This window comes from Aulostomus chinensis, chromosome 10 (assembly GCF_037954235.1).
Source record: "Aulostomus chinensis isolate RoL2024-O1b breed Wild chromosome 10, RoL_Achi_v1.0, whole genome shotgun sequence".
NCBI classification, from domain to species: domain Eukaryota; kingdom Metazoa; phylum Chordata; class Actinopteri; order Syngnathiformes; family Aulostomidae; genus Aulostomus; species Aulostomus chinensis.
Window position 1 is genome coordinate 17,387,038 of NC_141329.1, and position 26,982 is coordinate 17,414,019.

General features: G+C 39.2%; 4 protein-coding genes across 7 annotated transcripts in view; 2 read left to right on the forward strand and 2 right to left on the reverse strand.

Moving 5' to 3' along the window:
* sgsm2 (small G protein signaling modulator 2) overlaps positions 1-4,611 on the reverse strand; it is a 42,782-nt gene extending 38,171 nt beyond the window's left edge. For all 3 annotated transcript variants that reach the window (XM_086216191.1, XM_086216192.1, XM_086216190.1), the window contains exon 1: positions 4,343-4,611. In XM_086216191.1, the coding sequence (XP_086072317.1) occupies positions 4,343-4,390 (48 nt within the window). In that variant the 5' untranslated portion in view covers positions 4,391-4,611. The remainder of the gene's footprint in view (positions 1-4,342) is intronic.
* A 1,030-nt stretch (positions 4,612-5,641) lies between these two features.
* Positions 5,642-10,546, forward strand: ift20 (intraflagellar transport 20 homolog (Chlamydomonas)). Its single transcript, XM_086216197.1, has 5 exons — positions 5,642-5,933; positions 7,180-7,333; positions 7,424-7,509; positions 7,965-8,068; positions 8,857-10,546. The coding sequence occupies exons 2-5, from the start codon at positions 7,207-7,209 to the stop codon at positions 8,936-8,938; spliced, it is 399 nt and encodes a 132-aa protein (XP_086072323.1). The 5' UTR covers positions 5,642-5,933; positions 7,180-7,206; the 3' UTR covers positions 8,939-10,546.
* Positions 10,547-11,270: 724 nt separating this feature from the next.
* lyrm9 (LYR motif containing 9) lies at positions 11,271-19,768 on the reverse strand. Of its 2 annotated transcripts, XM_086216199.1 has the most exons (6): positions 19,612-19,768; positions 18,746-18,902; positions 16,595-16,638; positions 12,778-12,934; positions 11,575-11,667; positions 11,271-11,487 (listed from the first exon to the last, which is right to left on the reverse strand). In XM_086216199.1, the coding sequence occupies exons 4-6, from the start codon at positions 12,901-12,903 to the stop codon at positions 11,470-11,472; spliced, it is 237 nt and encodes a 78-aa protein (XP_086072325.1). In that variant the 5' UTR covers positions 12,904-12,934; positions 16,595-16,638; positions 18,746-18,902; positions 19,612-19,768; the 3' UTR covers positions 11,271-11,469. The 2 variants fall into 2 exon arrangements, with proteins under 2 accessions (XP_086072325.1, XP_086072324.1); XM_086216198.1 differs by lacking the exon at positions 16,595-16,638 and having other exon boundaries at positions 19,612-19,747.
* Positions 19,604-26,982, forward strand: part of LOC147254545 (D(2)-like dopamine receptor) — a 46,340-nt gene continuing 38,961 nt past the window's right edge. Inside the window, exon 1 of the mRNA XM_086216195.1 lies at positions 19,604-20,104. The gene's annotated coding sequence lies outside the window, so the exon portion shown is untranslated. The remainder of the gene's footprint in view (positions 20,105-26,982) is intronic.

The window sequence follows — 26,982 nt, forward strand, 5'->3', positions numbered from 1 at the left end:
CCATCTCAACCGACTGCCTGACCCTAACCTTGACCCTAAACCTAACCAGAACTTAATTCTAACCTTGACCCTACCCTAAAACCAAATGTCCTCACTTTCCAAAAATGTCCTCACTCTGTGGTTGAATACCTATTCTAGACCTCAATATGCAGCAAGTACAACAACACACACACAAGCACACACACACACACACACACACACACAAGCACACAAACAGACACACACACACACACACACACACATAGGCACACGCACACACACGCAATATAAATGTAAAAGCAATACATGCACATTTAGGGAATTATCTCTTCATCATCGTGACTCTAGATGATAATTAGATAGCAGTGACAGGATACAGACAGGCAGAAGATAGACTGACAGAGATTCCTGGCACTGCACTGCCCAAGATAACCAAGATAATATAAAATGCAAACTCCACACAGAAAGAACCCGTGCCCAAGCCAGGGCTCTAACCTAGAACCTTCTTGCTGTGAGACAACTGTGCTAACCACAGCACCACAGTGCCACCCTTAAACAATAAATGCCAATAAATATTTACAACATTCTTTTGTATTTTTTCACACTTTGTTAAATTTGTGCGCACAGACTGCCTGACAGGCACAGATCAGGTAACATTTGCAAGTTGAATTTTTTGTTAATCATTCTCCAGCACCAAACAAATCCATTCTCAGCATACATTTGTGGAGCCTTAACAATCTTTTTTGAGAGTGGACATGAACAGGCTGTTCACTGTGCTCATTTCTAAATATCATTTTTAATTTGGGGCAGCACGGTGGTGCAGTGGTTTGTGCTGTCGCCTCACAGCAAGAAGGTTCTGGGTTGAAGTCCCAGCTCGGGCATGGGATCTTTCTGTGTGGAGTTTGCATGTTCTCCCTGTGCCTATGTGGGTTCTCTCTGGGTACTCTGGCTTCTTCCCACTGTCCAAAGACCCATAATTGGGGACTAGGCTACATTGATACTCTAAATTGACCATAAGAATGAATGTGAGTGCGAATGGTTGTCTGTCTATACATATTAGCCCCGCGATGGACTAGCAACCTGTCCAGGATGTACCCCGCTTCTTGCCCGAAAGGTGCTGGGATAGGCTCCAGCACCCCCGCAACCCTTAACAGGATAAGTGGAAGAAAATGGATGGATGGATTTTTAATTTGAGGATCATGTGATTCACAGCTGCATCAAATATGAGTCTATTCTCTGTTGTACATCTCTCTCCCCTGAGCAATAAAAACACTGCCCAAGCTGTGCAGAAGCATAGTCAATTGCTGACTGTTTCTAAAACAAGGTACACATGTAACACATAAGTAAGCCAGTCAGCATCCTTGGATCTGATGCATTAAACATGCTGACACACTCAAAGCAGAGTCAATGGTGGAGTATGGACACTTGATGTCACTGATGAATGCACTGTTATGAATTCATACTATTACTTAAACAATTAAAAGTTTGCACCATTGTAAAGGAAAAACAGCCTGTAGGCCACATGTCAGTCACTTAATGGGGTGTGCACAACCAATGAAAGGTCACATGCACCTCCATATTTTGCTGAATCAGAGGCAAATATTGGGGGTTATCAATAATACTTCATAATAACTTTGGATTTATATAACAACTTATGAACACCCAAGGTCTTTTATGTTAGACTTAATGTGAAAGAGGTAGACAGCGTGGTCTGCTTACCACAGGAGCAACATCATGCCACTGCCAGAGCAATGCCATGATGTTGCTTCTGTGTAATCGGCACGCCACCCTTCAACAAGCTAATGACCCTCTTGTCATCAAATATTGATAGAAAGCTAATCATACATGTTATCAAGGTGTTATTTTTGCAATCTTGGGACATCAGTACCCGCAGATATGTCAGCATAATGCATGCTGCGGCCCTTAAGCGGCCTGACACAGTGCTCCACCTTCACTTACGTGCATAATTAGCACCCTGTGTCACCTGCTTGAGTGCAGAGTTAATCACAAATGATTTACTCAGTGAGGAAATTACTCCACTAGGACTACAGCTATCAATTATTTTAGTAATTTATTCTATCACTTATTTTGTTCGGTTGGAATCGTGTTATCAGATAAGACGTACACTTGCTTTATTTTGAATGTGTTATTTTCTTAAACTTACAAAAAAATATTTTTCTATGCTCCTAACAAGCCATTAGGTAAATGCAGGAATCTTAAAGTACAACCAGTAGGAAGCTATCATAGTTGGTCCACCTTAAATGAGAGAAGGCCAAGGCAGAAATTGTCTTTAGTAAACAATTTAGCTTCATTAGCAAAACATGGGAGCTTAGATTTGTTTTGAGAAAATGAAGAAATGTCCTATAAACATTATGCATAATATATTCTAAGTTTGATGGTAACATTACAGCTGATATCATACACAAACGCACTCTTTAAATCACACACGTTAGCTATACACACACGGTTAATCTTTTAATGAGTTTGCTGTGTGACACATTTAAATCGGTCTCTATGATTCGCTTCCTTCTATTTTCTGTCCTTCTGCACGTTACTATCACCGCCATTCACAGTTTAAAACCATCCAGCAAAAACAAAGTGATACTGGGCAGTCACATTTAACTCAAGGAATTTTTTCAATCCTAGTCTCCTGTAGCCCTGCGCTCACCATAAACTCTAATTCTAAATTACTATGTGGCTGCATAGGACATTTATGCTGTATCGCAATGTCAGGCTGACTTGAAACGATGCGTACATGATCTGATACAATCTGCTCATGCCCACATTGATGAAAGCACAGGTTGACATGGAAATGATTGTTCACCCATTTCCTGTAGTACATTCATTTGACAAATGAGGGGAAATTTGTGTCTCCATTTTGTCTGTTTATAAGGTCGAAAGGCTTGCAGTGTTTTCCCTTGGAAAATATCTAATCATTTTGATAATAAAATACTACATGTATACCCTGCAGGAGATCAAGGCCTTGCTGTGGTGTATTATGGCATACACAGCTTTCAGAGGACTAAAGTTGAATCCATCATGAGAACTGCTTTTTTCATTACATGTTGCTGCCTATTGAGTGGATGACAACTCTGACAAACCAGCCAAATGGGAGGAAACGTGCTTTAAAGCTTATTGTACAGCTTACACATAATTTGGAGGAAACATGTCACATGGAGACTGGCGCACACTTGTTCAAAAATGTTTGCATACTGAAAATGTCCCAATCTCATAATGTGAGCATCTATGTTTTCCTAGCAAGAATATTTTTTTGGAATAGAAAATGAAAATGAAGCTAATTCTAGTTTTCCTCACTCCATTGTGAAAATGTGAAACATTTTGTACAGCAGTTTTAAATAACTACTTGATTTTTGTTTGTTTAATGCTTGTCTCTGAAAAGAAATAATCACAAGACAGACTGACCCTGGACCTACTAGGGTACATGAAGTCCCATGCAGGGCAGGCGACATAGACAAAATCAAATATTACTATATTTTTGACCAGAAACCTGGATATTGATATCATGACACTGATTTAGGGATGAGTGTCGGCTCTTTCACAAAGTATCAACAATTAATAATATTTTGAGCAAATTACAGATCAATATATAAGTGGGTAAAGGAAATTATCAGAACAGCTGGAACAGTCTGGTAAATTCACAAAAAACATTTTTTTGTTTTTCTGTAATGCAGCTTTTAAAACCAGAAAGAGACACCACTTATGCTGCCATATCCAAATTCTGAATTGATATCTAGTCTAACATAATATGATTATTTTATATTGATATACTGCCCAGTCCTGGTCCTATGATCAGCTGCATTTGGTTTACAGACATGTCTGTGAAGGAAATGCCCACAGTTCGTAATTGGTGTCAATGTGAATGTTAGTGAGCCATGATTTCTTCCTCCCTGGAGGGTTGTGAGACATGCACCAAGAACAAAACGCTGCTAGTAGAAACAGACACAAATATGCTGGACAGATACCTTGATACACCTTTGTACTGGCATAAGAGCAACAGATTGAATTCAGGCCCATATAGCACTGGATGGGATATGTTGCTCGTGGTTAACTCTCAAGCTACAAAGAGCAGTAGAAAAAAGGCAGCTGTAACACCAGTTTGAACAAAGAAAGTGGTAGGTTTTCTTTTATTTTATGAAAGCAGATCCCAGTACAGCTAAGTCCACCTGTCTTGAATGAAAATAAACCAGCCACGGCCTTGAGCCTCCTGTCATTCTACACCACATCATCACACCATACATACACCCTAAACCGAACCCACCACATCATCACACCATACACACACCCTATGCCTAATCCACATCATCGCATCTCATCCTACTGAGGTGGGTACGTAAGCGCCTACCTCTCGTTTGACGTTCCATAATAATTTATCTTTGAATCCCTCCTCCATGATAGTGTGTCGTCTGTCTGCACCACAGAGAAGCTCTGTCTCGCTGAAGCTCGGTTAACCGGGCCTCTCAGAACCGCGTCTCTGCGCTGACTCCCGTCACCGTTCTCCTACGCTCCGCTGGACTGCGCTGACGCAAGCGGCGGTCGAGGATCCGCCTTCTTCTCCGTCCCCGCTGTTGCTGCTCAGCCACGGAAAGGAGGTGGAGGAGTAGGAGGAGGAGGAAAGGCAGCCAGCATTCATGCATCCATGCTTGCAGCCTCCCACCTGTAGAGCTTGCTGTTCCCAGCATCTCTCCTGATGGGTGGGCCCTGTTTGATTGATGGAGGCTTCCTGCACTATTGCATTCATTCATTCACGTTGAACGGCTTCATTCGTGAGGCGAGCACATGGAAGTGGGTGTTGGGAAACACCCCTAAAAACATGATTTAAAAATATGAAGTCCTAATATCAAATGTTGGAAATCCTCGGAATGGATTGCAGGATGGCTGCTGAATAAGTGACGTCACTGCAACATAGGATCGTTTGAGATGAGGCTTGTTTAAAATGACTTTCACCTCACCTCGAATGTGAGCCGGAGTAGCCCATTGTGCGCGGTGTAGGAGTCAGAAACTGGGACACGACTCGCTTCGTCACGCGGTGGCATATACACGTGCACCCAAAACATCTCTCACCGTTCCTCCTCGACATGCTTAATATCGTAAATATCAAGAAAAGTTCACATACATGTAGTCCAGCACTAATACTAAAATAAATAATTAGTCTTAAGTGTTGATATCTGAAACAATACATAGTGAAGAGCGGCAGTTCGTGTCTTACATATTTGTACAAGTATATGCTGGATAAATATATGTAATAATGGGGGGGGGGGGGGGTGTACACGAGGACTGCTAAAAAATTACCTCATATTACATTAATTACCCTACCCTACCCTAACTAGTCATCACTAATTCTACAGTCATGGATTTATAGAAGTTATCGACGTCGTGTAACTTCCTCCAGGTTCCTCGTGTTCACTGCAGTCGGAGGAGAGCAACCTTAGAGCTTAGCCTTGAAAACATATCACTTCCGTGATATGAGATTTTGGACAACATAAACAACATAAACACTCATACAATGCGCTTAATATATCGGGATCAAAACTCCTCAGGCCTCGCTCATCTAAAAAAAAAACGGGGGTGGGGGGGGGGGGCACCATCCCATGAAGCCTCCTCACCAGTATGAGGCAGCAATGTACTCTCCGAGTGTCTAGTCTGCCGGAAATAGAAGAAGACGACTGTGATATCTGTGTGTAACTTCCTACTTGGTGTAACGCGTTTGTTTGCGGAAAAAATATACCAGTCGCTGAGAAAGCGAGAGCAGCTGGCCGCGGAGTTCTGCGACAACGCTTGGAATATTTGACACGGACTCCGCGTCGTGGCCCTTCCGGCAGGCAGGAGGGTTTAGCTTCCCTCGCAGCAGCGGACGGAGGGCGGGGGAGCTGTGGTTGCTATGCCACATAGTCACACACAGCCGCCCGCCTGGACTGCTATGACGTTTTAATCAGGTGAAATTTTCGGTCCCTTACTTTGTTCACTACGGTTACCTGTAAACCAGACCAATGCATGTGTTCTTAAGTTGTGTAATTATTGATATTTTAGTCATCCTACAGGCCTTTGTTAGCAAGCTAATGGTAGCCAAGTGGCGTTAAAGCTGACCAGTACAATTGTTGATGCGTTCTTCTCCAGCTCTTACTGTTTGAGTGAATCGTCACCGCGCTATAATTAAAGCCGAAGTTAATAATAAGTTAATTTATTAACTTCTCCAGTCGGCTAACAACTCCTCTTTGTGTAAGTCTAGTGTTGGCATGGGTCCTGTCCATGTTTCCTCGAATTAAATAAAACTGGGTCTTATTGTCCATCCATTGACCTTCTGAGTACAAGTGAACGTGGCACATGTTGTGTAAGACTCCGCTGTTGTCGCAGCTAACAGGAAGCTCCTTAGGCTTGAAGATAACCTGAATGGGGATGGTTTAAACAAACACTGAACTCAAGGCTTCTAAATAGGTGTTTGGAACCCAATGGATGATGTCATACTTTATATTTGTGATGTTGTTAACAATCCATGGAAGCAATAACTGTGTGTTGTTTGTGTATGAGACATTCAGCAGCTTATCATGTATCTACTTGGACAGCAATAATACAAAAACGGACTTTACTCTACAGAAGACAACATTGTGATTAAGATTCCATTCACACTTAAGTCAACATGCACCAGGGCATCATTCAACCATGACGAAAGATGAATGTTATGCCCATCTCTTTCCCCATTCTTATTGACTGATTACCTTCTAATCTCTGCCAGCCGTTGAAGATAGTAGAATTCCAGATGTAGCTGCAGGGCCAGACTCTTGAGCTTGCCAGATACAGATATCAGACTACAATGTGCTTCAAGCCAAAAATGCAGTGTAAATCCCAGTTGCAGATAATTCATACCTGTGGTTTTAAGGTATTGTCAAGCTAGTTCCTTTTTTTTTTTAACTGAACTTGGTTCATTGTGCAGGCCTCGAGGTGATTGTCTGCCTCTGTTTGTTTACATACGTAGTCACCACTATGACACAACCTAATATCAATGCAAAACCTGTGTTCCTGCATCCTGAATTAATTTCTTTCTAAAGTCCTTTACAGTAAAAAAAAAAAACAGGCACGGGTTAAATCTGTCATTATGCATCAGCCATTAACTGTATGAATAATACTGACATTGTTGAGCTATATTTCAATTGTGCTGTCTGTGCTCTTTCTTCTCCTATCTAGAATTCATTTGTTTGTGGTCCTGTGGCCATGGCTAAAGACCCATTATCAGAGGGAGGAGTTTATTTTGATGAACTCAACAAGCTTCGAGCACTGGACCCAGATGTCAGCCAAAAAACTTCAGAACTCAAGGAAGAGTGCAAAGAATTTTTGGACAGTAAGAACTAAATATGTTTGCCAAGTGTTTTCTCTCATCCACCATCAACAGGCCAAAGAGGAAGCATTAAGAATGTGTTCGCTTTTACAGAAATTGGACAGTTTCAAAAGATAGTGGGAGGTCTCATTGAGCTTGTGGATGAGCTGGCCAAAGAGGCAGAGACAGAAAAATTGAAGGTAAGATTTGGAACTCACCCCATGACCACTTTTCACTCCATAAAAATTACAAGACTTTAACAGAAGTAAGACATGCTGTCCTCATCTCCATTGTTAGGTGGACCCTGTGAATTCCATCTGGCACAGCACACCCAGCGTGTCTTAGTGCACTGCGGGTTCAGCGAAGCTTACGCAAATGACTGTGTATACTTGGCTAGTTTTTTTATTTTTGTGTGTGTTTAGCCTGTATTTGGAAAAATCCCTTGAAAGAAAATGACAGTGAAATGTGGTTTAAGTGCATGTTAATCCACTTTAGAGGGATAACTTCTTGCTGTTTTTGCAACAGGCATAAACACTGCTATTTAATTTGCTAGAATGAGTCATAATGACAAATGTTAGGTCAATAGGTCTGCGAAATTCTAACCAGCTCAGCTAGACAGTATCTGCCTTTACCATCGTGTGTTCTTCACCTTTAGGCCATTGGAGCAAGAAACCTGCTGAAGTTGGTAGCAAAGCAAAGGGAGGCACAACAGCAGCAGCTTCAGGCTCTGATTGCAGAGAAGAAGATGCAACTTGAGAGGTAATCAGTGCACTGTTAACCTGACTGAATTGCAATTTTATTTTTACCTTACAATTTTTTTGTATTTGATCTGATTTAGTTTATTTGTGTTTTTATTCAGTGATTCAGAGCTTTCTCAAGAGCTGTTGCATTTCAATTTTCCTGGCTATAAAACATTTTCTGTTCGTTTCAATGTACTTTATGCTTGATAAGATTCCACCAGTTTGTGTGCCTTGAGCTGCCAGCAACCACTGCACATTTCTGCATCAGCACCAAGATTAAAAAAAGAAACGGCACCACCTACAGGGGAAATTTGGAACAAACACTACAGTCGTCCCAATCTGTACCATTTGGCTGAATTTGTGACCGCGAGTCACTTCGACATTGGGGCTTTTGACTTTAATCTGACCGTCTACCGATATTACTACTTCATGCCCCACTGTAATTATCTTTGCAGTTCAAGAAACATTTCCAAAAATAGTTTTAATAAATTATGAAAACAAGGAAGGGAAAAGCAACCCTTAATGGAAGGTTTCTCCTCCCTTTCCTTGTTTACTTTATTGTTAATTATCTTCCATTATACAGTCTGCATTGACAGTGCACAGCAGACAAAAGTGGACTGTGGAAATGTGTGTATTTTTTTGTGGAGTTGATTTATCGCTGAGAGAGAGGTGCAGGACAGGGTGATTGCTTGCTTTGTCCTGCTCTTTTCTGAGCTTGAAATATTAGTTTAGGTGAATTCATTTTTCACGTTTTAATTTCTTTAATTCACTGTTTTTCAAAACAAATTTCTTTCCTGCTTATTTCAGATATCGCATTGAGTATGAAGCCTTGTCTAAAGTGGAGTCTGAACAAAATGAGTTCATTGACCAGTTCATCCTGCAGAAGTAAGGCTGTGACCATGACCATGACCATCAGGAGTATGCAGTTTCAGCCTTTCCAGTGCCTGTCCTCTTTTCTGCCACTTTCAAACAGTCCTTTGGCAGCACTTCCTCTTCTGAAGCAATTCTGGAGCTCCCATGCCAGCTGAACATGTCATTAAACTCGGCTTGGGTGCTTTCTATTTGCTCATCTTCTTGACATTTCAATCACTACATATGGAAGCAAGTGTAAAGGCTGTGCTGCTTCTGACAGAATAAATTGTAATGTGATTTTGACAAGCTCAGTGGTTCCCAAACTGAGGCACACAGGGTGAACTTTATGGGGGCCACAGAATGCACAGCCAACAATATAATTTATACGATTCAGACTGAAGAACCATTCTTGTTTATCTTGTTCAACTGATGCATTTTGTATCAAGTGAAATACTACATGTTGAGTATATTGGATACGTAACGATTACAAAGATGGAAGAAAGATGATGGTATTGATTGATCTGTTATTTTCAATCATGGTACACAAAAGTTTAGACACAGCACATTGACAAACATCCTCTGCATTTTCACATGTATTTTGTTCTTCATACCTAGCATAGGTATTAGCTTCTCCCATGTTTGAATTTTGATGACAATTATACTTGAATATACTGTATAATTTCACGCTAAAATATGTTGTTGTTTTTCCAGTTAAGCTTATGGATAAATGGAGTCAATTGTTTTTGGTTTCTTAATGGTTATACATTTTGCTCCTGTCGTGCTTTTATGAAAACATAATTAAAGCTGCTAAGCAGCGATGAGTCAGGGCTGGGTATGTGCCTCTGTGATGGGACATGGGTGAAGAGCAGGGTCCATTTACAGAACTGTCAGAACCAAAATAATTATTCAGTCTTGAAGCCGTGTCTTTAATTGACACGACACAATGTCTGTACGAGTGAACATGTCTATTTTGCTAATGTCGACAGAGATGCATTTAATTTAGTTCAAAAGTTGATTGAGATGTGAGACGATGTTTTTTTCCATCGACTGCAGTAGCTTACTTGACAGAATCCAACTTTTTAAAAATTCAGTTTTTAAGAGAAAATTGAGAAATTCTCCATACTTCATGTACCTTGAAAAGAAAATGTTGTCTTCTACCATGAACATTGGTTATTTAATGAGACTGTTCAGTCTCACTGTTAATAGTACCGTTAACAGCGGTGGCAGAATGTCTAATAAAATGAGAGTAGACAAATGTGTCCTTCTTGCTGTTCATTACAAAGGTATGTCCAGTGAAAAAGAAAAACTGCACTTAAAAGTTTTCAGAGCCTTTGGCATAGTTAAAGATGGAGGACTGTCTTGAGAAAGCAGAATTGGTGGCAAAGCACCAAGACTGGGTGAAACCCAGTTTGATATATGACTTAACACATGGGGCAAAGGGCAAAAATAAATTAATAGGTAGAGATGTACTGTATTACATTTTATCTGTTGTGTTTCAGTAATAGTAGTCATTGAAGCGTGTAGAAGAAGTATCACATTTCAGCTAGACTGGTTTTAAATGCAGTTGTAAGAGTAAAACCTGTCACTCATATTCTCAGATGTTTGATTTGTGGATTGAAGTTGAGTTTTAAGAATGTTTCTCCAGTTTGTCATGATTTAATAAATGACCATATGAATATAAAACTGTGTACAGATAAGGTGAGCAAGTTCAGAACAGTAAAGACGTCACAGCATAGCAGTTCAGTGATAGAGCATCACTGCAGCATACAGCAGTGAGGAAGTGGTGGAGGCTGGTTCACTTTCAAGTAATTTCCCACCTTACTACCTTCAGGAGACAACTTGTGTCCCCTCCTCACACTGTTATCAATTCTCCTTTTCCCCAGTGCTACACTGAAGTTTTGAACAGCACCCACCCCCCAGGAAGATGAGGGCATTGCTGATTGGCTCATAGAGACTGATTATGTAAATCAGTGGTACTTCAGTTTACACAGTCCTCCAGATGTCAACATAAAAAGAAAAGTGATATGTCACACTTCGGGGCCACTTAAGAGCAAGAAAAATTTGAAAGAGCAACTCTCTTGTCTGCTGTGTCGCCCCTGGTGGACATAGAGGAATACTGTTCTCTGTTGCCGCCCATAGCTTCAAGCTCAAAAACTAAGGAATGTCTACTTCCATTCAATTCAGTGGAAAGTCTCTTGATGAAGGACATAACAGGGATGCAGCTTATCAGACCTGAGCCACACAGATGGCAAAATAGGAAATCGTCCCCGGCTTATCTATCTAATACCTAAAAGTCCCATCATTAATGTCAACAAATTACATGTAACTCTGTAACGTACAGTAGGGCAACTAAACAAAGATCAACAGTATAGTTCTAGAAAATTTATTGGGGGAAAAAAACATATACAGTGCATAATCATATTATCGTAGTAATGTACAATTCTAATACTGCACTGAAAGGTGATCAGCAGCAAATGACCATGACAGACATAGGAAACTGTGCGTGGATGACAACAGCTTGCTTCAGGGCACTGCAGCACTGCTGGATACCCTTGTGGCTTTTGGACCTCACTTCTTCTTGCTATACTGTAAATCAAGAAGAAACAAACATGGCATTGTATAGATTTGCCGTGTACAGAAAATCTTGAAATTTAAAAAGGCTTTCGACCTCACTTTATCAAGAGTCCAGTCAGCATCTGCAATAGCTCTTTGGATGATGATTTGTATCCTCTCTGGGTTGTCCTCATCTGAGTGACTGTTGTAACTCTGGGGAAAAAAATACAGCAGGTTAATTTGGAGTTTATTTATTTAGATTTTTTAAAAATGGTGAAGCACCCAACAGAAGAAACTGCGATGCAACCGTACAGAAAAGCAAAAACACAGGGTTGAATGATCATACTGCATCACCAGACTCGCTCAACAAAGATGATCTCTCACTGCAGAGACATGCAAGTAAATTTCCAGATGACTCGCTGAATAATACTCTGATTTGTTGTCCAATTTTTTCGAATCAATTTTTTCACTGGCGATGAAGCAAACCAAGTAACTCTTCGCCGAAGATGTGAGCTCTGCTGATTTCAAATAGGTATTCAATTACAAGAAGCTTTATTAGCATGGGTAACATTGCCAAAGCAATTAAAAATTAAGTGACAATGAATAAAGCCAAGTAAATATCACTTGTTCAATGCAAAACAAGAAAATAAGCTTAAACAAATAAGCTAATTTTAGGATAAATCCCCCACAATGTGGTGTGTGGCGCAGTCTGTAAATCTGCTTAACTCAACAGGAAGTGACGGCTGCAGAAATGAGTTTGGCTTTCAGAGTTGGGACAAGCGACATTTAATTTTTGCTTTGCCTGTAGAAAATGAAAGACACAAGTCCTTTCTTGGTCAAAGCTGAAAGTCATTTGCTGAGGAGCTTCCTGCATTGTGAAACTAATTCACTAAAAGAGGGATTTATCCAAAAATGATCACATGGGGTAGTATTAGTTTTGACATGATGTTAAACACTGCAAACTTTCCAACTGAATTCTTTACTGTCTCCTTCAATGATTTGAGGCCAGCTGCTTTACTAATTGGTAATGATGTGTGGATTACTGTTGTCACTGTGCATCCGTTTATGTCAGATATCAACATAGTGATTATTAGTGAATAGGTCTCAAGTTTCCCTGCAGAGGCTCCAGGTGAAGAGACATAGTTATATATACATAGATTTGTTTCACTAAAATCATCCCACAGGCCTGGATATGTCAATAATTAGCAGCAACAATGTATTTCTCCTTTGTTCTGTGAACCATCTCACATCTGTTGGGCAACTCATAGAAAGAAGAAGGAAAAAAAAAAGAAATTTTGATGGTGTGTAGTGATTTATCCTCACCTGTCTTATAGCATGCCGATAGTGCTTTTGCATTGCTGCAGTGGGCAACAGTTTGCAACATCTGAGGAGATATCGATAGAGCTGCACTGGTGTCTTGATAAACTCAGCTCCGGCTAAAGGTGCCATTCCTTTTGCCTCAGGGGTCACTTGACTGTTACTGTTGGCAAAAATGAATGTTTAATGCTGGATGCAGATTCCTAAAAATATCTAGCCAAATAATGTAGAATATACAGTCCACAAAAATCTGAATTCACTAAGTAAAGTACCAGTGAGAGGACAATCGACACTGGACTTTCTGGTCCAATGCCAATAATTTGAAAACAGAAACAAAAAAGCAAAACAAAACAAAAAAACAAAACAAGATATCATTAATATATCAGTTGATATTCTTTATATGTTGAGTAAAAGCGATTTAAATCTCAAAAGCAATGTAAATATCAAAAGTAAAAGTGCTCTTTTATGTAAAATGACAAAGTTTATATAGTTATAAATATATATAACACACATAGAGCTGTATAGATGTATACTGTGTATAATAAACTGCAGAAATTGTATGCATAGAAGTTTGATTCCAAAGTCTTAACCACTGCGTTCATCCGTCATCCTACACACTGATTTGTCAACGGTAAATATCAGCCAACTAATGCATGCGGGGGTCCCAGTACAGGTTTAATTCAAAGCTCTTACACCAGCGATTTTCAATTATTTTGTAATGCCCCCTCTAGGGGACAGAATTTTTTTTCACGTCCCCCCTGAATTGAAATATTTTTGAGAAGCTGATACAACCACCTGATTTTCAAAACAGATTAATAAACTGAGCTGAGATAACACCTGGAACAACTTAAAACAATTCCCAAGTTCAGTTTATCAACTCAGTTTTTAACATTTAAACAACACTGCTCAGTCTGTGCGAATCTCAAAACAGAGAAAAAAGTGCAAATGATTCACTGGAAGTGCATTTTATAGACTTAACACATTAATATTCAAAACTTTTTTCAACTGCACACATTGGTCACTTGTCAGCTTCATTAGCTTATTCATTTTCAAAAAGGTATATGACTTTTTCACATTCGGATTTATTTATTTATTTTTGGGGGGGGCAACATTTGCAACAATATTGCTTATATTTTAGCTTATCAGAGGGGATGAAAGTCAAACACATGTCTCATATTCAGTGTCTCAGCACTTTTCTCACTAAGTTTGACTGTGACCATGTCCACTGCTGCCGGGAGTATTAGCTCCTCTGCTGTTGTGTGAGGCTTTTTCCACCTTGCGGTGTATACAGTGTTTTTTTTCGTTCAAGCGTGGATAGAGACACGAATACTGCCAACACTGTTTTTGGAAATTAACTTTGGGGTTCTAATTAACATAATGGTTCTGCACTTTCACTTTTTCTTTTTCTCGCTATGCACACATTTATGTCTGCGCTAATATAGAAAGTTAAACTGGCATTTCAGAATTGATTCTTCCTCCTTCAAATATACTGAGAAAATGACAGTCAAATGAAATGGCTTTATCGAGCAATAAGAGGTAGGGATGCAGCTACTGATTCTTTTAGTCACTGAGTAATCTATTGATTGTTCTGGCAATTAATTGAGTAATCGACAAGGAGTATTGCTCATTCTGCAATTTTTTCAATTACATTACTTTGCATTATTTAAGAGTAATGCTACAATACAAAAGAGAAAATAAGATAAGTCTCTTAAATTGACAAGTATGAAATGCTAATGTAAAAGTACAAAGTACCTTGACTTTGACTGTACTTATACTGTACTTTTACTGTTTCTACTTAACTTTTTGCTGCAGTATAAACAGGGTCCTGCAGGGGACTGGTTCACCAACATAGCACCTTTTTCTCCTCTTATGGGGTTGCGTGTCTGTATTTAGTAATCAAGTACAACAAAAGCAATAAAAATGTTGATTTTTCCCAAAAAAGGAAACAATTACATACAAGATCTTTTAATTGTAATTAGGTATTTTTACATTGTGGTCTTAATGCTTTCACTTAAGTAAAGGATCCGAGTACTTTTTCCATCACAACTGGTCAGTGATCAGTGTTTCAGTGACTCTCTGTGACTTAGTGAACAGTGTTTTATTTATGATGGCCTGCCACATTACAACACCAGTACCACGACATGATTTTCTATTTTTGGAGATGCCCCCCTTTCTAGGGGTGGGTCTAGAAGCTAACGCTTTATTTGCACAACTCTCGCGAGACTGATTGTGATCATTGTTTCTGCTTAAATAATGAAACTTACACCATCTTTCGCTGTCTTGGGTTCCCTTCTAGACACGATCCTCTGTCTTTCTGTTACACTAATGACAGCTGACTGTCTGTGGACAGCATGATGTTACACTCTGCAGTGTTTCACACATGGACTTTATTTGTGTGGACACTCAGGGTTTGACATTTCTATCTTTTTAATCAGTCTGAGAAGACGATGGCATCTGTGATTGATTAGTGATCAGTCTGGCCTCCTCTCCTCCCTCACCTGTTCGCTCTGCTCTGAGAAGGTCAGACAGTTCCTGACAGAGAAAGACAGACTCTCCTGTTTAATATAAAGGCCTCCGTATATAGTTGTTAATCTTTTAAGTACACCTGCTTGGTGTCCATGTCATTCACCATCACGGTAGTTTTGACTGTTTAATAAACTCTGTCATTAACAGCAAGTCTCCTCCACATGCAGCTTTCTGCTGTGAAAACTGAATCACTGGTGAATTTATAGCCTACATGGAAAACAAAAATAAACGTGTTGGGTTTTGGGGTGACTTTATAAAACATCCTGCTGATGAAGAAAGCCAACAGATCAGACACAGACGGGGTGAGAGAAACACACTGACCTCCTGCATGCTCCTGTGTGTACTGCATGCACGTGCATGTAAGAACTACATTGACTCAGAGAGGAGAGACACTGCAGATGTGATAATAAATTATATTAAAACTTAAGCTTATCAATGCCCTGGTCTTGAATAATTAAGCTGTTTAATACTGAATTTTAGTTCCCACCCCACAAGCCAAACAAAGTACACATCAGATTTAAACAAGGCTTCCAGGCAAACATTTTGACTCAAGGAATGTTAGTAATCGAATTACTTGAGTTATTCAAGGAATGGTTTCAGCCCTAGTAACAGGTAGCTTGAAATAATTTATTTCTTATCTGTGCAAGTTTTTTTAAATTTATGTTGGTACAGGGAAATGCTAACTGCTGCTAAGTGCAGCTTATCTTTTTTTTTTTAAAATGGAGTTTAGTTCTTTCATTACTTGTGGGATTTTTTTTTTAATCTAAAATATTAGAATGTAGAGAGTGCAACTACTTAATGCATGCTGGCCAGGTGCTAATTAGTGCACTAATGTGTCAAATAACATCCATCCATCCGTCCATCCATCCATCCATCCATCCATCCATCCATCCGTCCATCCATCCATCCATCCATCCATCCATCCATCCATCCATTTTCTTCCACTTATCCTGTGAAGGGTTGCGAGGGGGCTGGAGCCTATCGCAGCAGCTAAATAAGATACTATAAATACAAAATATTATTTTTTACAATTAAGTTATTAACTGTATGAATATTTATTCAGTAAATGTTCATTTAGGTTTGTGGTTTTGTTTGTCATTTTTTATTATCATTAAACTGTTGTATTTTGTCAACAACGTGATATCGGCAATGGCCATGGAAAAACCCTTATTGGTCGACCACGAGTGAACACAAAATAATTCACTTCAAATGTAGCTTAACATTAGATGGCTGCATTTGTTATACAGTGGCTGAACAATTAGTCATGACAAAGGAAAACCTAAAAGGTGCTGCTTACTGTGGCTTTGAACCAGGTGAGCAGGCCTCTGGGCTCTCGGCTATCTTATGCAACAGAGGGAAGAGAGGATATATTTTTATTTGCCTTGCACTTGGGTGGAGCAGAAGTCGCTTCTGACTGATATCATGCAGATAAATGCAAAATGCCACTTTGTGCAATGCAAACAAAAAACTGGGAACAACAACAAACAAACAACTGGGAATAATATTTCAGAGTTGAGAAGTTGTTTTTACGATATTTCTCTAGCACTGGGGAACCAGAACCATGCAGAAGTTAATAACTCATCAAGTACAGCTACAAACTGATAAATAGGTTGATAAGGAGCAAGTATGCAGACTGCTGGCTCCATTCCCAGAAAGACAGTGCATTTGAATAGTCTCTATTGTTCAGAAAGGATCCTGACTGAGTGATATGACCAGGAAGTGTCATCATGGCTGTCATGATAAGGACTTTTCTCTAAAACGCCTAGAAAAGGAGGTCCAGAGCTTCTTATGTTAGCTCCTCTAGCATAGGATATACTGGACCATCCTTTTTGAAAGGATGAGAGATAATACTGTCCCACAATCCCTTGCCGCAGCATCACTGAATGTGACAAACAACCCAGCTGTTCACCAAAATAATCAATCAACATGATTGCAGCGAGAAACGGAGATCATAATACATATCTGACCCTTCGTCAAAAGCTGGGTTCAACTAGTTTGTTAGAACAGCATAAAAAAATGCATGCATTATTTAGTTTAAGTTTTTCTTATGAATTAAAAATAAATCGACACTGGATTCATCTTTAACAGTCAAATGGAATTGAAATGAAGAAACATGTTTTTACTCACCGGTCTAAAAAAATAATCTAAAAGTTAAAAAGTATTTTCCTATGGAGAACTTAGAACTGCAGAATGTGGTTTTGCTGTTTATGTCCAACAGTATTTGCTGCAGTGTTACTGCATACATGGACATATTTCTAAGGAACAAAAAAGAATAAAATTTAATTAAATCAGCAATAAAGAAGGATGGTTGCTTCATTCCTGTGTGTCAGGCATGTTCATGGGAACACGTGGAAGGGAATCTCCCAATCAAGGGTCCTGATAGCACATTTACCTAAATTAAGTTACCAATGTGTCTTTATCATATGCAATCTAATAAATATATTGTATATGAACACATACGTTTTTTGACCACCGGAAGAATTGTTGCCCTTACGATGCATCTAATTGGGATCCCTAAACTTATACAATGCTCATTTATGTTGATTGAAAGATGTTTATTGAAGTAATACCAGTTTAATGCTGAATTTATATTTGTCCATTATCTTTCACTGTTAATTTTTTTTATAATCATGCAACCCACAGTAGCCTGATTTGTTCCTTTTCATTTTATCTTTAATTAGAATATGCATTGTGAATCACTCCTGATATAATGTACTTCATTTTATTCACATAATAGTGTGTACAATTGATTTGCAGATCCAAAAATATATTATCCTTAGAGATGCCCTTACGATGCATCTAATTGGGATCCCTAAACTTATACAATGCTCATTTATGTTGATTGAAAGATGTTTATTGAAGTAATACCAGTTTAATGCTGAATTTATATTTGTCCATTATCTTTCACTGTTAATTTTTTTTATAATCATGCAACCCACAGTAGCCTGATTTGTTCCTTTTCATTTTATCTTTAATTAGAATATGCATTGTGAATCACTCCTGATATAATGTACTTCATTTTATTCACATAATAGTGTGTACAATTGATTTGCAGATCCAAAAATATATTATCCTTAGAGATTAATTTCGTAAGGCGTACTTGATTTGAATTAGATGTTTCTCTTTTTAAGATGACGTATTTTCTATCAAACCTTAATTTTGAATTTGACTATGTTTTTTTTTCTGCTTGTCTAGAACTTGCAACGAACCTAACTCTTCAAAATTCAGTGAGCAAGATGATACGTGAACACTTTAGCCTCGATTGACAAATATGCAATACTGAGGCGCGATTACACTGTTCCAATATGGCGGCTGCGTTGACGCACCGTGCTAATGAACAGCAGCGGCCAAGGCTCTTTCTAAGTAAATACATCTATATATAGATAGAGGGGATGGTTACACTATCTGACTCCATCCGGTGTTGTTCTGTAGTTAGCATCCATGTTACCTTGACACTATGACGACTTTTTGTTTTTGCTTCTTCCTCTCCGTCTGTTAGAGACCCCTCTTCTTCGCTTCTCCGTCTTCTTCTTGGATTCAATGATGGGTGGCAAATAGCGTTAAAGGTGCATTACCGCCACCCTCTTTGTTGGCGTTTGGACCAGCTTGAGTTTTGAGGGGAAAAAAAGCGCAAAATCAAAAACAATAATAGACTAGATCCTCGTAATCGTGCCATTTTCTTTTAAGAGGACATTCAATACGTCATGTTTCTACAAATCGATACCACAACAAGAAAAGAGCATTCCCCCCCCCCCCCCCCATTTGTCAGTCTAAAATTGTCTTTAAAAATGACTTGAAATTGATTTAGGGTGAAAACTGCCCTAGAAATTGCGCTTTATATGAGGTTTTTGACGTAGTTCAAATGATTTTTTAAGTTTCATTGAATTCATCGTGTCATTGAATGTTATTGAGTGTTGTTGATGATGTTGTTTTTGCTCGTGTTGCTTCTGCATCCTCCTGGAGAACATCGTGGTTACAGTGATGCTCATTAGCCTATTTGACGGGGCGTTAATGTGACTTCAATTGCAGCTCTCCACATTAGATCTTCGTGAATTACATTTCATACTGACATATATGTTTGTTGTAAACACGTGACAAATATGTTACATTAACATTTGTTGAAATTCCCGGTAAGCCATAGCTCTCAAGTCCTCTACATTAAGCTTCAGCAGTGTTCCGCCGAAATATGTTTTACTTTCATTCTTATTCATTTCAGCCTAATGAAAAGTGCAGCCTACGGCGCAAAAGGAACGTGCAGGATAAAATATGCTAAGTAAAGGTCGGCGATGTGAGGTTTCATCCGTGCAGACTTACCTAAGGGACACATACGTCTCTGCCAGGATTTAAACAGATGTAACCCCGCCTCAATTTTTTCACAGTTCTTCACAGTCTCGGCGTCCCTTGCCTCCGACAGTGCCGATGGTAACTTCGTGCGTAAGGACCCTAGATACCAGACGAACATCTTTAACTCCTACTTCACCTCGCTGAAGACCAAAACTGACTAAAGTCCTCCCCAGAAGACTTAACAAGAGAACAACCGACATATTAATGCTTTTTTTTTCTTTAATGTGATTTTATTTTATTTGCAAAATTGTGGCTCTCGCTCGCGTGGTTTCCCTTAATCATGCCTCGAGCAGATGCAACCACTCGGTAATTTGAAGAGAGTAAAAAAAAAAACCATGCCCAAAGCAAATGAAGAATATAGTGGGAGCTAACTGTGGATGCTCTTGGAATTAATAGCTGCTGCCTGTAAAAACAACAACAAAAAAAACAAAAAAAACAAAACGGTGAAGCCTATGGCGTGAAGGTAAGACTGATTTTTTTTTTCTCTTATGTGCCAAACTTGGCTAAAAAAAAAAAACGGCAATCTATTGCTCCAGACGTTAAAAAATGTCTCCTGTGGATATGTAGTTATAGGAATACATTGGCTATTTGTTTTGAGTATTAACTTTCTTTTTTAAATTGCTGCTGTTGTGTGGACACTTGGTATAAAAACTGAATCGTGGAGTATTCATGAACTAACAGTGCAAGTGTGAGACATACATAAATGTATTATCGGCAGGGTTTTACTTGTTTATCAGTTGTATCCACTACTGAAAGCAAATATTTTCGCTCTCAAATGTAACACTGAAAAAGTGCTCGAGATGTAACGTTAATCTGTTGAGAGTACCTGAATATGTCAAGCTGTCGTTCTCTGGTTTCAGATCTGTTTGTGCCGTCCAGTTAGTAATCAGGAGCGTTTGTGTGTACCGATTGAGGCGGCGCGACCTGGTAGTGCAGGTGGCTGCTGTCGTCGCTGTACAGCCTCCCCCCGTCCTCGATGCTCCATGAACACCTTGAACAAGTCAGCCAGTCAATTGAATCAGGTGTAAAGACGGGTCCTTCGTCCCCAGCCCTCCCTTGATAATCCAGTTTAAGCTATCTGCGCTGTTCATTTGAAAGTTTGCCAGCCTTTTATGCTTGGTGGCATTTAACCTCTGTTGCAGTGTGATGATTTCTTTTTAATGAGATGGTTCAATCTTGTTTTTCAAAGTTAATTGGTTTCTAGCTTTAATGAGTCACTGAGGTGAAAAGAGGAAAAATAATTTTGAACATATTTAATCTAAACAAAAAAAAAACAACTGCTTTGACATCTGGTCACCAGGGCCACTGTAAGTCCATATTTGTGTCGGCTTCATCTTGATCGTGACACCTGGTTACCAAATCAGTGCTGTCATTATAAAGGCGACACTGCCAGGCTTTATCTGACAAGGAAAATTGTTTATGTCAACTCCAATTTGAATGCTTTCCTCACAGAGAACGTGACCAGTTAATCCCAAGTGAAAGCATCTTGAGTTAAATACCAATACAGTATATCAGCCAGGACAGGTTCTTCTGTCCACTTACTGTCAAGCTAGCGACAGCCTTCGGACGCTTTGTTCATCCATATGGCTTCCACACTGTCTCAGATGTGTCACACCTCATTCTCTGGAAAACAGCTTTGCCAGTGCTGCCTGGCACAGCTTCTGTCAGGCTCATCTCCATTCAATAAAATCTCCTGGTTTTTGTTTTTCCTTTTTTTGAAATGCATACCTGTCTCAGCATGAATTAAATTAGCACACAACGACAATAATAGAAACAAGAGCACACATTCCAAAGCAGGGAGATCTGCTTATCTTAGAAAGAAAGGATTTGGTCTGCATACAAATATTTACACGAGGGTGGCGCACTACGTATCTCTAAGTGGATATTGCACAGTATTATCACTAAGGCTGCAACTGGTCAGTCAATACTGACATTTACATTTAACAATCTGTTCCCAAGACGGTTCTCAAGCTGCTGTACAATTCACCACTGTATTGAAGCTTCTGCCTTTTAAATCCAGTAAAAAACCAAAAGAGAAATGTTTCTTTGTGCAGTCTTTGAATGCTTGAAATCACAACTTCCGATCATAGACCCTTCAAAAAGCATTTTCAGATAAATATGACATAACCTTAATTGTAAGGATCTAAGTATGAAAAGAAACCCGAAAAACTAAATTCTAGATCTATCTTTTTTTTTTTTTAACCAAAATACTGCATGATACTCAAGGTTCTCAAAAGGAGGCAGCAGTGGGCTGTCACACACTCAGGAAATGTCTCAACTCTACTTGAAACTTCATGTTTATCATTGAATTTGTCTTAACCATTGTGTGCATTTTGATGCTTACAAGATTGTGTCAGAACATTCAGATAACCTAATATTTCTCCCTATCAAGATGCATTGAGGCTCTCATATTAGGCCATGAATGCAGAAAGTTATGAATGTATTCTGTGGCTGGGTCAGTGTAAACAGAATAAAAATAAGCTTTGAGTGAACGTTTTCTGTAACAAGATGATCAAAAAGGGAAGGGAATGGATACGGTGGCTTCAATGACCTTTGCATGCGGTTGTGTCTTGGACGCAAGTGAGCTAAGATGAAATATAAATAGTTTACCTTTTCTGCAATGGCAAAGACTAAGCGGATGTTCAAAATGTCTTCGAAATGAAATAGTGTAAACATAACCTAGAGTAACCAGCAGCGGAATTCTTATATTTGGTTGGTGACAGTATCCTGTTGTAATAGCAGTATGAAGGTAGGATATGTGGTGGTCATGTTGCTCAGGCAGCTCTATTGTCTTTTGACAGCCAAATCTTTTAATTGCATTGGATCTCTGTGGATTCCTCCCACTGAATGGCCTACATTCTCTCCTCCAGAAGCCCATTCCCTAGCATGTCAAATACGTCAGCAGTCTAGGGACCCGCACCATCACTGAGAGGATGGAGGAGCCAATTAGGTCCACAAACCAATAGGAGATCCATCATGATCTGGTTATGCTCCAGGTTACAGTTATGTGCTGACAAAGTTATGTCAGCTTCCTGGCCTGTCTGTACATTAATAGTAATGTGTCCATGTTACGTATTGATTGCATGTTGTATTGTAAACAGACTGGTGCATTATGTGTAACCTCTAGGGTTTAGTTTCATTCAGAAGGCTCTTTGCTGTCCTGTTTCACTGAATATAAACGTTTTAGCACTCATTATAAACTAGCACACTTACTGTTTTTTATGATTTCCTACATGGTGCAAACACACACACACACACACACGCAAAATATATCAGTCTATTCTTTGCCCTTACACTGCACTTGAATTTTGCTAACACCTTCACAATTTTGTATGTATATTTAGAGCACATACAAATACCTCCTAAATTTGCTAAAGGGACTACTTTGCTGCATAAAATCCAACCAAAGTAACCGCTACGCACCTAAATGCTCTGCTGGTTTGAAATGCAAGATCACATTTAATTTAAAAGCCAAGCCACTGGTTTTAATCTTTTAAAGCATGAAAAGTCAGAACTGAAGGTGCATTGAAAGGACAGCAAACCTTTCCATGACTCTCTATCTCCTTGATCCACCATGGAGCTCGACGCTCACACAATAATCCCCTGAGAGGTGTGAAAGTGTGTTAGCTTCAGTTAGGCTACACCGGAGGATAACCACCCCCAATACACGAATACAGCCATATGTGTGTGTATGAAGAATGCACGTGCACGACACATAGATGTGTCTGTGTATGAATGTCACTGAACGGGGAGTGTTCTACTTGCCTTTGGCTCATGATAAAATATCAGAGGTAAATGGCACGCAACTACTTCCAGGCCCACAGGGGGTTTCTTTGAACATTCAGATGAAAAAGCCTGGACCAAGGGGGTAATAGATATTGGAGCGATTGACAGGATGACAGAAAGAGAGGGAAAAGAAGAAGGATTACTAGCAACAGAAGAGAAAAAGAGCAGTTTCCCAGGAGAAAGTGTGTTCCATTCATGTGTTTCAAGTAGCACTGGTTCAAGATCATTGCAACACCAGCACGCAATGTTCAAAACACACACACGCACGCACACACACACACACACACACACACACACACACACACGTTATCAGAAATAATTATGTCTCACTCAGAACCGCTGTGAGATTCATTCGTTTTTGCTCTGAACCTCAACCTTGGGTTAAAAATTAGAATGTGAAATGAAATGGAGTGAAGTGTGAGACTCAAGCTTGGCATGAAACGCCTTACTTCTACATTTTTTTTCAATGTCTTGTGTCATGTGCTGAGTAAAGCAGGGGTTTTGTTAAACAGCACTCCAGCGGCAGTTTCTTTGACATCTTTCTCAAGAGGTCTGGGAGTTTTGTTTGCTGATGAAAGCAAGCATAGATCCTCCTGTATGGATGACCTTTTTGTCTCAGCTTTCATAAAGATACGAAGATGCATTATTGTCATCTGTTCATATCTGAAAAATAGCAGTCTGCAAAGATCACAGCTTTACAATAAAGTGCAAAAAGATCCTCAGCAGTTTTGAGTGACTGGGTGAGTATGTGTTATATGATACAGAAATGATCAGTTTTTACTCTTAATTAACCCTTTGTTTAAGCACATAATTACTGTACATTTCTGTGTACACAAATATTGATGATAGTCCAAAAAAAAACATCAAAAGTCTCCAAACTGAAGTCTAAAACTTAATAAGTTGATATATTATATCTTTTTTTTTTTTTACAGTGTCATTGAATCGAATGACTTCCTGATTTAATAGCAATGAAAAGTAGCTGCATTGTTAGTCAAGTACTCATCACAGTCATACTTTTGGATCCTCTAAAATTAAATAGAATTAACTGTGACATTCACATTTAAGATGAGTGAAAAACTGTCAATGAAAATCAAATTCTTGTTGAATTCAGCCATTAGGGGGGTGATCCAGAATGTTGTGGCTATGAGTAGAGGTACATACAACAGAGCAGATGGGAGAAATGAAAATGAGACAGAAGGTGAACAGCTAGTTCCTTGAAATGGGTCACCATCCATTGTTCATCCATATGGATTTCAGTGTTTCAGATTTAGGGCAAGAGATGTGAAGCGGGAACAAATGAAATGCAAAAAAGTACACTGGAGTCCTCCGCAGAGCGACACAACTGACGTATTTAACCACCCGATAAAGTAACATAAACTGCACCTCATTTAACACATAAAGGCAGTGAAGAATAACATAAACATCACTTCACTGAATCCCTGTCCTTGTCCAGCATCAACTCAGGCATCCATAACTGTGATGCATAGCAGCATGTCACTGTATCCATCCTGCTCCCAAAGCCGGACTGAAATAATCAATGTCCTTTCCTTCCATTTGGTTAAAGATATGAGTCCAATAAACACAGGGATTCTACTTATAGAATGGAACATAAAAACTGATCACTCCTATTTTCATGCAAATTACAAGGAATGAATAATGACACTGACGTGAAAACAGGGCTCTTTTTTATATTAAATTTGAGGTTGCAAGAAAAATTAAAAATCACAATAACATTGTATCAAAGTAGTTGTGGTTGCCCTGATTGTGCTTTTGTAGTTGGTTGTTGTGCTTTTTTTTTCTGGTGAGGAATTTGTGGCTGCTCTCTAATCATTCACCACCCTCTGCCATTTGCAGATAAACTCAGATTAGCTGAGTGTAAACTGACCACCCTGCATGAAAAAGCAAAGAAACAAAGCAAGCTAGTAGAGGTTTAAGGAGTTCATCAAGCTGTGAGCATCACATACAGTTCTCATAATCGAAGCAGTATAAAACTGTTGCAGAAATATCATCTCAATGTTTAGATGTACCTTGATGCTCGCCTGATCAGACCATCTGTATCCAATGAGCTCAACATTTGATGTCTTAGCTTCATCTGGGTCCTCCATTAAACAACCATGAGAAGGTGAAGTAATGCTAAAAGAAAAAGTGACACCAGTCCACTTAAAAGGTCCAACCTGAAAAGAGACAGGATCAGAACAATATTGGCCTGAGACATTTCTTTGTTTGCCTTTTGGCTGAAAAAGGAAACCTGGAAAATACTGAGGTTAAACTAGAACCTTTCTCTTCTGCCAAGGGCTGAAACGATTCCTCAAGTAATTCGATTACTAAAATTCCTCAAGGCAAAATGTTTGCCTTGGAAGCCTTGTTTAAATCTGAAGTGTACTTTGTTTTGCATGTAGGGCAGTGAAATTCGGTATTAAACAGCTTAATTATTCAAGACCAGAGCATTGATAAGCTTAGGTTTTGATATGATTAATTATCACACATCTGCAGTGTCTCTCCTCTCTGAGTCAATGTAGTTGCACGTGCATGCAGTACTCACACATAGAGGAGGTCAGTGTGTTTCTCTCACCCCGTCTGTGTCTAATCTGTTGGCTTTCTTCATCAGCAGGATGTTTTATAAAATCACCCCAAAACCCAACACGTTTATTTTTGTTTTCCATGTAGGCCATAAATTCACCAGTGATTCAGTTTTTACAGCAGAAAGCTGCATGTGGAGGAGACTTGCTGTTAATGACAGAGTTTATTAAACAGTCAAAACTACCGTGATGGTGAATGACATGGACACCAAGCAGGTGTACTTAAAAGATTAACAACTATATACGGAGGCCTTTATATTAAACAGGAGAGTCTGTCTTTCTCTGTCAGGAACTGTCTGACCTTCTCAGAGCAGAGCGAACAGGTGAGGGAGGAGAGGAGGCCAGACTGATCACTAATCAATCACAGATGCCGTCGTCTTCTCAGACTGATTAAAAAGATAGAAATGTCAAACCCTGAGTGTCCGCACAAATAAAGTCCATGTGTGAAACACTGCAGAGTGTAACATCATGCTGTCCACAGACAGTCAGCTGTCATTAGTGTAACAGAAAGACAGAGGATCGTGTCTAGAAGGGAACCCAAGACAGCGAAAGATGGTGTAAGTTTCATTATTTAAGCAGAAACAATGATCACAATCAGTCTCGCGAGAGTTGTGCAAATAAAGCGTTAGCTTCTAGACCCACCCCTAGAAAGGGGGGCATCTCCAAAAATAGAAAATCATGTCGTGGTACTGGTGTTGTAATGTGGCAGGCCATCATAAATAAAACACTGTTCACTAAGTCACAGAGAGTCACTGAAACACTGATCACTGACCAGTTGTGATGGAAAAAGTACTCGGATCCTTTACTTAAGTGAAAGCATTAAGACCACAATGTAAAAATACCTAATTACAATTAAAAGATCTTGTATGTAATTGTTTCCTTTTTTGGGAAAAATCAACATTTTTATTGCTTTTGTTGTACTTGATTACTAAATACAGACACGCAACCCCATAAGAGGAGAAAAAGGTGCTATGTT

Bases quoted from the DNA above. Each gene is read 5' to 3' on its own strand.
- ift20 (XM_086216197.1), top strand. From the start codon at position 7,207: ATGGCTAAAGACCCATTATCAGAGGGAGGAGTTTATTTTGATGAACTC. The intron at 7,334-7,423 runs GTAAGAACTAAA...TCGCTTTTACAG, and splicing joins GTGCAAAGAATTTTTGGACA to AAATTGGACAGTTTCAAAAG. The intron at 8,069-8,856 runs GTAATCAGTGCA...TGCTTATTTCAG, and splicing joins AAGAAGATGCAACTTGAGAG to ATATCGCATTGAGTATGAAG.
- lyrm9 (XM_086216199.1), bottom strand. From the start codon at position 12,903: ATGGCACCTTTAGCCGGAGCTGAGTTTATCAAGACACCAGTGCAGCTC. The intron at 11,668-12,777 runs GTGAGGATAAAT...TTTTTTCCCCAG, and splicing joins ATCGGCATGCTATAAGACAG to AGTTACAACAGTCACTCAGA.